Source organism: Bos indicus, chromosome 25 (genome assembly GCF_029378745.1).
Source record: "Bos indicus isolate NIAB-ARS_2022 breed Sahiwal x Tharparkar chromosome 25, NIAB-ARS_B.indTharparkar_mat_pri_1.0, whole genome shotgun sequence".
NCBI lineage: Eukaryota > Metazoa > Chordata > Mammalia > Artiodactyla > Bovidae > Bos > Bos indicus.
In genome coordinates this window covers 9,639,340-9,651,694 of record NC_091784.1, presented here as the reverse complement: position 1 = coordinate 9,651,694, position 12,355 = coordinate 9,639,340, and the positions used below count along the sequence as shown (strand labels likewise).

The following is a 12,355-nucleotide window of genomic DNA, read 5'->3' as shown; positions in this document are numbered from 1 at the left end:
TCTTTTCCAGTTCTGTGGCCACTGCTGAGTTTTCCAAATTTGCTGGCTTATTGAGTGCAGCACTTTCACAGCATCGTCTTTTAGGATTTGAAATGGCTCAGCTGGAATTCCATCACCTCCACTAGCTTTGTTCATAGTGATACTTCCTAAGGCCCACTTGACTGCACTCCAGGATGTCTGGCTCTAGATGAGTGATCACACCATTATGGTTATCTGGGTCATTAAGATCTTTTTTGTATAGCTCTGTGTATTCTTGCCACCTCTTCTTAATATCTTCTGCTTCTCTTAGGTCCATACTGTCTCTGTCCTTTATTGTGCCCATCTTTGCATGAAATGTTCCCTTGATATCTCTAATTTTCTTAAAGAGTTCTCTAGTCTTTCCCATTCTATTGTTTTCCTCTATTTCTTTGCATTGATCACTGAGGAAGGCTTTCTTATGTCTACTTTCTATTCTTTGGAACTCTGCATTTAGATGGATATATCTTTCTATTAAATGGCTATACTGCCAGTTAATCCCCTAAACTGTCAAATCATTGGTGAGAAGAGAGGGAATGTATTTTCAATCACTTATGTGATAGGTACTTTAGATACTTTATTTAATTTTTCCTTAATTACCTACCTTAATTATGCAAGGTAGGTATCAGCTTTCTCCATGTACGAGTATGTGAATCAAAGTCTGTGAATGAAGAGATCCGTCTGAATTTCCATGCTTCTTAAGGGCAGACCCAGGGTTTGAAATTCTGTCTGACTTGCAAGGCACATCCACTGTCCACACTGGGAAATGGTAGAGCTGAGAACTGGTGATTTATTGGATCCCTCTCCCTGTATGTTTTGATGAGCCTCCCTGTCTTCTGGGTAATGGCGGAGAACGGAGATTCTCAGATGTCCGTGTCGTTGTCACGCCCCCTCTACATACACACAAGGTCTGTGATAGAACCAGTGCAAGTCCCCAGTGTGGTCTGTGTTCACATTATTTCCATGTGAAATATGACTAGTGCAACTTTCTGCTTGTCTTTTTCACTCCAGGTCCCCAGGATCTCGTTCCATGTCTTTACACAGAGTAGCTACTCAGGGGTGCTTGTGGGGTGAAAATACGTCAGTGACCATTGGCATCTAGAATGCACTAAGTGTTAGGGAACTTGGGGAATAATTAGCTTAGAGGCTGACTGAGGTTCCCAGTGAGGTCAAAGAAGCAGTGAGACCCCTATATGGCTGTGACCCTGAACCTTAAACCTTAACTCCTGTCCAGATTGTCCCAGGTGAAGGAAAAGACTGTAACAGAATAAGAGAAGCAGAGAATGAAGGGGATACAGATGGAAAGAGGTGCTAAAGAGGCACTGATGCACAGCCTATAGTGGCCAAAGAGAAAAATAGAGAATTTGATATGGGCACGTTTTTCAAAGAGCCATAGATACCAAGAAGAAAATCATATTTGGACATGCCATTAATTGAATGTACATGCTTCTGTATTTATGGCAGTCGCAACTCCAGCTTGACCCTTTCTGCTCTGAGAAATCAGTGGGGAGAGGAAAGGTCCCTACTTCCTGTTGTATTACAGAATTAAGTCCCCCAACCATCCGTCATCTGTAAATATATGCGGTGTGGCCTCCCCAGCCCCCAGGCTGAGGGCAGCAGAGCCCGAGCAGGTTGTCCAGCCTCAAGGCTGGAGAGTGAGGTCTCTGTGTGGTCCTGGCTGGCAGATGCAAGTCAGTTGAGCAGAACTCAAAAACAGGATGAGAAGGGGCAGTGGTGAAGGGAGTAATTTAGGATAGGTGATCTGTGACCCTGAGATAAAGAAAACACTGGGGGGCGGGGGGAGGTTTTATTCTGTAACTCACTTCCATTACTCAAAGTTAGATTGTCAAATATATCCATATTCTTGGATATAGATGTATACCAATAGTGCTTAATATGTGTGTGTGGTTAGCCAATTATGTATATGGTATATACTCACTCCAGACAATTTGGGAGGGGGGGAACTAAAAATATGAAAAAAGAAAGACATGTCTTATCATTCAAAAATAGCTCTGCTTCCTATTTCATTGTTTTTCCATCCAACTACATCATAAGCTCATTTGTTTTTATATCGCTTTGACTATTCTTTATGTATCACTGTGTAACCTACTTTTATCATGTGATATGGAAACATAAATATCTTCCTATTATGCTGTTAGAATTCTGTAAACATCATTTTAGCGCTTCGGCAATAGTTCATTTTAGTAGTTAGATGTGCCAGCAATGGAATATTCAGGCAGCGTGTATCCTGTGATACGCATGTGTCAGCATCAGAGCGTCATGTGAATGGAACGCCCCAGAACAAGGTGGAACCAAGTGCATTGCCCAGAGAGGTCTTGATCTTCCCACATGACTTGTTTAAATAGTTTTTATTATCAATTCGGAAGACCTCAGTTTCCTCCCCTTTTAAAAGCATTTCTGGTTTTTCTGTGGTTGTCCTTTGAGTATGACTTGGTCAAGTAAATAAAGCACAGTAGCTGGTACGAAGCAACGAGTGTAACCTGGGTAGGTTTCCATAGGTTTTAAGACAGCAATGCCTTCTGTATTTTAATAAGGCTTTTTCCTGATGAAGGGCATTGCTATTTAATAGTGTCACCGTTTACCCTTCCCGCCATGTAGGGAAAATGTTATGAGCCTTCATTTGACATATGACTCAATCAAGAAACATTAAGTCAATAGGCTCAGGCACAGAGTAGACCCCAGGTCTCCTGATTCTTAGCTGAGAATTCCTAGTTTCCTTCAGCAAGGAAAGTGCCTTTCCTAAGGAAGTAAGGCACCCCTTTCTCTCCCCTTTGGTTGCTAACCTCTATCTTTAGTGAAAGAATAAGGCAAAACTCTCCTTGCTCTGATAATTTCATGTCTTCCTCTCCTCCATTTTCCAGTTTTTTTTTTTAAATAATTCAGTTTAGATCAGATGACTAAACTGATCTAAAGAGGTTTGATGTCTTACAAGCTTTAAAAAATAAGAGGTAGTAATTCTCATCTGTATAATGGGGATCTGAATACTACCTAATTAAGAGAAACGTCATGAAGATTAATCCAAGAACTAATATAAAGCATTTATCACAGTGCCTAGCAAACAATAAATACTCAATAAACATTACCTGTTGCCACAATTGCTGTCATCATTAAGAACACTTTCTACTTTTGCTGTCATAAACCTACTGTTCGTCCTTGGAAAAGCCACTTCCTCATTTTAAGCCTCAATTTCCCATGTGAAAAATAGCAGAACAGTGTGGGTAATGACCGTGAACACATTTCCCACTACTCATCCTCTACCGTCCTGGGATTTTCTCTATAGCAATTCGACCAATGAAGGCATGAATGTTAAAAAATGCTGCAAGGGGTTCTGCATCGATATCCTCAAGAAGCTTTCCAGAACGGTGAAGTTCACCTATGACCTTTACCTGGTGACCAACGGGAAGCATGGCAAAAAAGTGAACAACGTGTGGAACGGGATGATTGGGGAGGTAAGCCATCTTTTCATCCCCTGGGCCCTCAGGGACGGTGGGAAGGATAGGTAAAGATGGTTCTTTTTTTGGCCTTCCTTCCAGGTGGTCTACCATCGGGCGGTCATGGCCGTCGGCTCACTCACCATCAACGAGGAACGTTCTGAAGTGGTGGATTTCTCTGTGCCCTTCGTGGAGACAGGAATCAGCGTCATGGTTTCCAGAAGTAACGGCACCGTCTCACCTTCTGCTTTTCTAGGTATGTGAACTTCGTGGCCACGGTTGCCTTCCTGTGAGGAGTCACAGCTCTTCCTTCGTTTGCTCAAATGGCAGGACCAGTTAGGACCTTGTTCAGTTCCATTTAACCACATGAGCACGTTGAAAGTGTCTTGCATTTGAATTATCCCAATTTTACCCCAGTTAACATCTTTCATTTACCTTTAACTTGGAAATAGCCGCTAAAAATACAATCACATATTCAGATACTGCCCTTGATAATCTAGAATATAGATTAGGAGATATATTGCTTAGAGCCTTGAAAGCATTTAAAAAATAAACCTGTTGGCCCACAGTTAATTTAAGTCAGCTCATAAACTTTTATTTAGCAGCCACATACCCATCCTCCATCCCTCATTAGAATGACAGTCATTTATTTACTGGATGTGAGAGTAAGAATAATGATGACCATGTGATGATTTATACCAGGACTCCGACAAACAAAACAGAAGCAGTCTGAAGAGGATATACCATTTTAAAATTAATGGGATCATATTTTAAATGTGACTATCCTTTAAGCTGAATGGCATATAAGGGAGGAAATTCTTCTTACTCTCCTTTTAACTACCTCATAAATTTATATTTTTACACTAAAGGTTTGTACTTTTTAAACCAAGGTAGTTCAAATTTTTTTTTATCATCTAGTTTTCTTTAGCACCTATGCATTCGGTAGCCTGGTTGGTGTAGATGAAGCTGCATGGGAAGTAGCCAAGCATTTAAAATTTTTTCTTTAAAGGAAATCATTGTGCTGAATGTTTTGTCATCATAAATAGGTTTTGAGAGTGGCTGTCTTAAAGATCATAGGGTTCAGATTAACTTCCCCTGGGCATTCCCATATAACCTTCCAAATCTGGCAAGGTTGAGACAAACACTGATGCCCTAGAAGAAAACTGCATGAGAAAGAGAACACAGATTAGTGTCCAGTGGGCTTCCCCAGTGATTCACACAGTAAAGAATCCGCCTGCAGTGCAGGAGACCTGGGTTCGATCCCTGGGTCGAGAAGATTCTCTGGAGAAGGGCATGGCTACCCACTCCAGTATTCTTGCCTGGAGAATTCCATGGACAGAGGAGTCTGGTGGGCTACAGTCCATGGGACCACAAAGACTTGAACATGACTGAGCGACTAACACTTTTTCACTTTCTGATATGGCTAGTGATGCCCATATCTTAATAAAGGAGCCTCACTGTATCATGAAAAATACTACTCACTAACATCGACGACATGAGCAGACTGTTCGTAGTTATCAGATATACTCTCACATTAGTCACCCCTAATCATTTTCTCACTACTCCTGTTGGATCCTTTAACGGAAATCTTTGGCCCTAGAAGTTAAGAAAGGGTTGGAGGAAGGGATTTCATGAAAGAAATGGAAAGAGATCTGTTTCTTATCACGAACTATCCACTCATCTCCTTAGTGAGCTACAGAGAAATTTTGATCCACTTCAATCAAAGAGGGAAAAAAAATATATCAACTGACTTGTCTTTTAAATATGGGTCACTGATATTGAATCTGGCCTCAACCCAGTTTCCCTAGATTTTTATCTTTACCTGCATTAGTAGAACATTTCTGTAAAAGTCAAGTATTTTTGCTCAATTTAAATAAACCTCTTTTCCAGCCCACTCTTCCTACTGCACCTTAAAAGATAAAATAAATTGTAAGCAGAGGAATCTGTTTTCAATGCTGTTTTTACACAGTAGGCTTAATATTCTTCCTAGTCACCAAATTGCATCCCTATTCGATTGACTTGCACCCCCTCATTTACGGTCATTATCTGCAGGTTTTGAAAGTCATAATGAACCATGCTAAGCTACATTTTTCCATTCACTGGCTCAGTCATCTGGAAGAGCCAAACATTCGCAATCTGATTGCATTGCTCTTCATTACTTCCTATTCTCTCTCCTCCGAAAACTCCATTAACTCACATCGGAAACACTTGTAGGTAATGCTTCTGAGCTTTTGTGTGAAAATGTAACCAGTGACTCTTCAAGGACAAAGATGACATCTCTCCCAGTGTTTCCATTCAGTTAGCTCTAAAGACTTCCCAAGAAGGTTAGCATCTTTGATCCACAGACATACTGAGCTGGAGTCTCTTCTGGATTAAAGTTCCTTCCAGACAGATGTTGAGTCTGTTTTAAGCCAGTAGAGAGTGTAATCCAGAGCTATCTCAAAATATTTCTGGGTCACATCATAGACCCGACAGATGGCAGCTCACGACTGCTCTGTGTGCTCAGCCACTCAGTCAAGTCCGACTCTTTGCAGCCCCATGGGCTGTAGCCGCCAGGCTCCTCTGCCCATGGCATTCTCCAGGCAAGAATACTGGAGTGGTTTGCCTACACCAGGGATTAAGGATCAAACCTACATCTCTTGCATCTCCTGCATTGGCAGGCAGATTCTTTACCACTAGTGCCACCTGGGAAGCCCCACCATTGTTCTAATGATTTGCTTTGTTGTGGTGTGTGAGTGTGTGTGTGTGGTGTCTGGAAATAGCCATCCTCCTGGGTACCTGAAACCAGAATTCTACAGCAGAATCTGTCATGCTCATTAGTCAAGTGACAGATGTCATCACTTCGAAGTGAGAAAACATCTGGGATAAGCTGTTTGATCATTTTCCATCTGATTTTCTGAACAGTTAGTGATTGGGACATATCAGGTGCCCAGTGAAGTTCACTGCAGTCTTTCAGATTCTGCCCTGTGAGTACAAGAATTCAGGGAGGATTTCCCCTAATATTTTTAATAATGTCCTCATTACCCTCAGAGAAAAGGAGTTATCAGATTAATAAGTATGCATGTTTTAAACTGAGCTTCCCTGGTGGCTGAGTGGGAAAGAATGTGCCTGTAATGCAGGAGGTGAGGGTTCAATCCCTCAGCCAGGAAGATCCCCTGGAGAAAGAAATGGAAACCCACTACAGTATTCTTGCCCAGAGAATCCCATGAACAGAGGAACCTGGCAGGCTACAGCCCATGGGGTTGCAAAGAGTTGGACATGACTTAGTGACTGAGCACACGCACGGTTATGTAATGAAGGTCCCATAAAAATCCAAAGGGACAGCTACTAGGTTGCTGAGCATGTGAAAGTATGGGGAGAGCAGTGTGCCTGGACAGGGCATAGAAACTCCATGCTCTTTCCCCAAACCTTGTCCTCTATATCTTTCCATCCGGCTGTTGATTCATACCTTTTAACATTCTTTGTGATTAATGGGTAAATATACTGAGTAAACTAGTTTCTTGAGTTTTGTGAGACGCTCCAGTGAGTTTTGTGAGACGTCTTAGGGAATAAACACCAACGTTTTAAACTAGTAGTCCTTTTTCAGGACCCTGGACAGCACCCCACCACACCCACCACCCTCAATTCTGGCTTTAACTATGGAACCAAGCAGCTATTCCACTTAATGTGTTATGTGTATACAGTGTTCAAGGGCTTCCCTGATGGCTCAGTGGTAAATAATCTTCCTGCAATACAGAAGATTCAGGTTCGATCTCTGGGTCGGGAAGATCCCCTAGAGGAGGGCATGGTTCCCCACTCCAGTGTTCTTGCCTGGAAAATCCCATGGAGAGAGGAGCCTGGCAGGCTACAGCCCATGGGGTCACACAGAGTCGGGGACAACTGAAGCAACTGAGTATACACAGTGCAAAACACACCACCAAATACTTTACATGTATATGCTCCTTTACTCATTACAGTGGTTCTCCTCTGGTAAGATACACTATGCCATCAGCACATCCAGCTTGGAGAATTACTGTAACATCTCTATTCTTGAATATTAAGTAATTTTTAACCTCCTAATTTTCCATTTATGTCTCTTCCTTTTTGAATAAACCTCATTACCAAATTGCTATGATTTCAGGGACATGATGTTATTTGTACTCAAGTTAAAAATAAGATACATTTCAGTTACAGTCTTATTAATTTCTTTGAGCTCATTTTGTATATTTAAGTTATATGTAAGTTATGTTTGTACCTATTGCTTCTTAACATATTTGCGCTATCAAACTGCATTACAAATTATCCCTTCAGGTTTTAAAATTATTCAATATAGTCAAAGCTTCAGACATATTAACTTTTTATTATATATTATAAGCTCATTACATTGGAATTTGTGATGACCTGTGTTAAGTAATCACAGACTTTAATAAAATGGTGGCCTGCTCTCAGCCTAGTTCTTTATTATTATTACAAGCTTCATCAGAAAAAAAATTCAAAAATAATAAAATGTCTATTACTCCAGAGGTATTACTGTGCTTTTTATATTTTATTCTTAAAAAATATTTGCTCATGATGAAAAAATTCTAAGTTCCTTGGTGTCCAAGGGCAGTTTTTCCCCAAATGTGATCAGGTGGAGCTATGTTCATTTAAAAAATGTTATTCTCAGTTGATTTTCTAGCAAATCTATGTCATACATGGATAAAATGGCTCCATTCAGCTCAGTTTCATATTCTTGATCAGTTTTAATAAAAACGTTAATTTATTTTACATAATATCTCCTACCTTTCTAAAGTGATCTGAGATTTAGAACCCTGTGTCTCGCCCTATCCTTCTGAGACACCCACACGAAAATGAACTAATGAAAACTATTTTTAGGGGAAATAACCATCCATCCATCTACTACCTCATTGCCTCTATCTTTAAGCGATGCGTTCTCATTGAATTATCATGTGACTGTAATATCCTCAAATGACTTTTCAATTGCATTGAATCCCATTACCAACCTCAACAAGATTTTTGAATTGTAGAGCTCTCATCTGTCTGAAGCAGAAGGTAAAGGAAGAGAGTAATAGCAGAGGGGGCAGACTATGACTTTCCAATATTCTTGTCACGCCCATAATTTTATAACCTTTTCTTGCAGGTTATAATTCTCCCTTTACTTCTGGGATTCCCCACACGTCATCCCTCCAGCGTGTTAAGATAAAAATGAAAATAAAACTCCTGCTGGTTTGCAGAAGCGTTATGGTTGACTGTTTGAGTCTAGCCTTGTTTCTCTTTAACTTTGGTTCCCTGGATGATGCTATAATTACCTATGACCCTATGGCTTCTTTATTTGCATTTTAACTTTCTCCCTTGGTTTTATCATTCTATTTTGTTTTTATTATCCTTGACCTGGTTTGTAAAATGTCATATGCTCTTCTCTATTTTTATCCTATTGTATGCAGTCTTATAAAATACCCCAAGTGTTTTGTAGAGTAGAGAATGATTTATATGTATGAATAAGTGATGACAAGGGCTTCCCAGGTGTCTCAGTGGTAAAGAATCTGCCTGCCAATGCAGGAGATGCAGGTTCAATCCCTGGGTCAGGAAGATCCCCTGGAGGAGGAAATGACAACCCACTCCAGCATTCTTGCCTGGAGAATCCCATGGATAGAAGAGCCTAGTGGGCTACAGCCCATGGGGTCACCAAGCCTCAAGCAGGACACAATGACAACTTCTTTTGAAAGATAAAATTCATACCAGAGTGGGTTTCTCAGTGAATCTGAAAATGGACCTCTAGGCTTCCTGCTTGCCCAGGTTGTGAGGAGGAGTAACTGATCACGTCTCCATCCCTCTGGCCTCTTTTACCTGCAGAACCATTCAGCGCCTCCGTCTGGGTGATGATGTTTGTGATGCTGCTCATTGTCTCAGCCATAGCTGTCTTCGTCTTTGAATACTTCAGTCCTGTTGGATACAACAGAAACCTAGCCAAAGGGAAAGGTGAGCCTGCCTTCATATGCATGATTCAAAGTTGATGCTGTTTAATTGACTTTCAGTGAAGATTTCAGATTTAGAACACATGATCCTACACTGCCTTGCTATCCCATCGTATTAATGATACTGTGTCATTAATTCTACATGCAATGCCATCCAGGTACGGGTTAGTCCCTTCAACTGGAAAGAAGGACAAGACTTAAAACATGAGACATTTTTAAGCTTGCTATAATGTGGAGTCAGTAGTTGTTAGGTAAATACTGCTGGTATTTGTTGAGAAAGCTTATTTGAAGCAGTTTTTTCTGGCAATTAGCTTTCAAAATGTGCATCAAAAGAAATGTTAAAACCACTATTGAGTCTCAACTTCAGTCTATGCAAAGAAAATGGTTTTATAGAATCTGGGTTAAGAACATTCTCTAAACTTCTGAATTGTGCTCGCATTCATTTGATGATAAATATAATGATAAAATGGTGATTTTCCCTGGTTACATTTTCCTCTTGAAAATGCCTGACTTTAGTGCATTAGTACTTGATAAAGTGGCAATCAGTAAGCAGAAAATTGAATTGGGATGCATTCATTGGCTATAATTTATTAAGAGGCTCACACCTGAGTCTTATGCATAAACATATCACACAATTTTGAGTGAATTTTTCTCAATGCACAACACATTCTAAGTAAATGGTATCAGAAGGATGCCAAGACCAAATCTGTTTCCTGAAAAATGACTTTAGATGATGGAAGATAGCAGATCTTCAAGGTACAGTTATTAAAAAACAAGGCACTTTGCCATATGTTCTTTCCACTAGGAAGATTCAGTGTTGAAAACAGCCAACAGGTCATGGGGATCTCTTGGGAACTCAGTTTTATTGAAGTCCTCCCCTTCTTAACCATTGAAGAGTGGTGATTACCACATAAATCACCTCCCATCAACCAAACAGGGTAAAAATGCTCTAAATAATCATGTTGTATTTAAGTGGGAGAGTTGCCAGTCTTTCACTAAACAGGTGATGTAATTAACCTAGTAAGAAGCTTTCCAACAGTCTGGGTCCTGAGGCAGTTTTCTATGGGTGATAATATTGCAGGAGAGTAGATGTTTATGTTTGCAAAATCAGAGTTTGTGTTGTGTGTGAATTCGTGCGTTTATTTGATGATTATTTATTGAGTGCCCGGTACTGGAGCAGGAGGGTAATGTGATAAATTGGATAGAGAGTTCCTGACCCTTGGGGAACTCATAATTTAGTTGTGGAGATAATATGTCAACTGCATACATGAATAATCACAGTTTGTAGTTAATTTCAAGAAGACGGGGGAAAAAATTATGGGATTTGAGCACATCTTAAATGTGATGATCAAGAAGGACAGAGCTTCAGGAAGGGATGATGCTTGAGTTGAGACCTGAAGGATGAGGATTCCAACCTATGGAAAACTGAGGGAAAAGCCTTCTATGCAGGCTTTATAAAGTCTTGTATCTTAGCAGATACAAAGTCTTTGGCACAGGATCAATCTTGACCTGCCCAAGAAACAGAAAAGACCTAAGTGAGGTAGACAGTGGTATAAGACAAAGTCAGTGGTAAGCATTTCAGACTTTCTTCAAAATACAGTGGCAGGGAAAAGGCAGAATACATACCTGTATAGTGCATAAAGGTCAGTTTCTATCCATCAAAATTATTATCTGTCAATATAAGCTGCCCAGTTCATGGGGTCACAGAGTCGGACACAACTGAGCGAGTGAAGAACAACATTCTATCGAGATGATGTAGAAAGAGGGAGACTAGTTAAGGAAGGTGCTGTAGGTTTCCAAGAGAAAGAATTACAGTGGTTTGGGCTTGGACGGAGATGATGGAGATGGAGGTGAATGGACACATTTGAAATGTATTTTGGAAGATGTTAATAAAAAACTACCCAAAGGCCATCATGTACAATACATTCTCCTTTGGCCAGAGCACACACTGTTGTGAAGGAAGGAATCTAGTGTGCAAATTCCCCAGCCTTTCCGTCACCTGGAGGCTTTTTGTTTTCTGCTCATCCACATGTAGAAACCCTCAGGAAATGACAGCTACTTATTCCTTGCACAAAATAGGTTTTTGTTACATTTCAGTCCTTTGGTGGGGGGGGAATTATATGATTCAGGAATTATATTAATCAGGAATTCCTAAATGTCTCAGACAGCTACCCTGCAACTGCCCATTTCTGATTCCCAAATAGATATCACTTCTGATCAACAGGCAACCCTAATAAAATTAAGTAGTTCATGGAGTTGACTGGATCGACTCTAATTATTTTTTGCAGAGTTCTCAGCCTCTTGGGTATAAGCCCAGAGCTCATAAAATGAGGCAAAGAGAAAGCAGAGAGCTTGAGGTTGAGGATAATAGAATTAGTTGCCTTCTCTTTAATGTGCTGTATATGGATATTGTAAGTATTGCTGTAGCCTGAGTTTGCCCTCCATGTACAGAAAGCCTGCTTCCTAGTTAGGCTCTCTGCCCAGAACTTCATAACTTCCATCAATCTGGATTCACTTCTGCCTCTTATTTATTGCCCACTCCACATGCATCACCAACTGAAGTCTAAGTAGATCATTTTTTCATATCTTCATTTACTTAAATGACATAAAAATTAACCTTCTGTTAAAGGAAGACTCTTTTCCCCATGAAATGAGGACATAAATTGAGTTTTTTTTCTCCTTTGCACAAAAACAGCTTGAAAGCTCTAACATGTGTGTTTTACAGCCTGCATATTCTCCTCCCCAATAAATTCTGGCATATTGTTCTGCCTCTTTAGTTAAGTCTGTTGCAAGGAACACTTAAGAATCTTAAGAATACACAGAGGGAGAAGAAGTGCTGTGATATCAGAGTTCATTTTCAATGACCCTGCAACCAAATGTCTCCCATCTGTGAAGTGTTAGGAGAATTAAGCGCTATTGTTCGGTTCCTTAATG

At 40.3% G+C, this 12,355-nt stretch overlaps 1 protein-coding gene across 1 annotated transcript in view; it reads left to right on the top strand.

Moving 5' to 3' along the window:
* GRIN2A (glutamate ionotropic receptor NMDA type subunit 2A) overlaps positions 1 to 12,355 on the top strand; it is a 452,755-nt gene that overhangs the window by 347,055 nt on the left and 93,345 nt on the right. Inside the window, exons 7-9 of the mRNA XM_070779645.1 lie at positions 3,317 to 3,485; positions 3,570 to 3,723; positions 9,300 to 9,425. Coding sequence (XP_070635746.1) covers positions 3,317 to 3,485; positions 3,570 to 3,723; positions 9,300 to 9,425 — 449 coding nt within the window. The remainder of the gene's footprint in view (positions 1 to 3,316; positions 3,486 to 3,569; positions 3,724 to 9,299; positions 9,426 to 12,355) is intronic.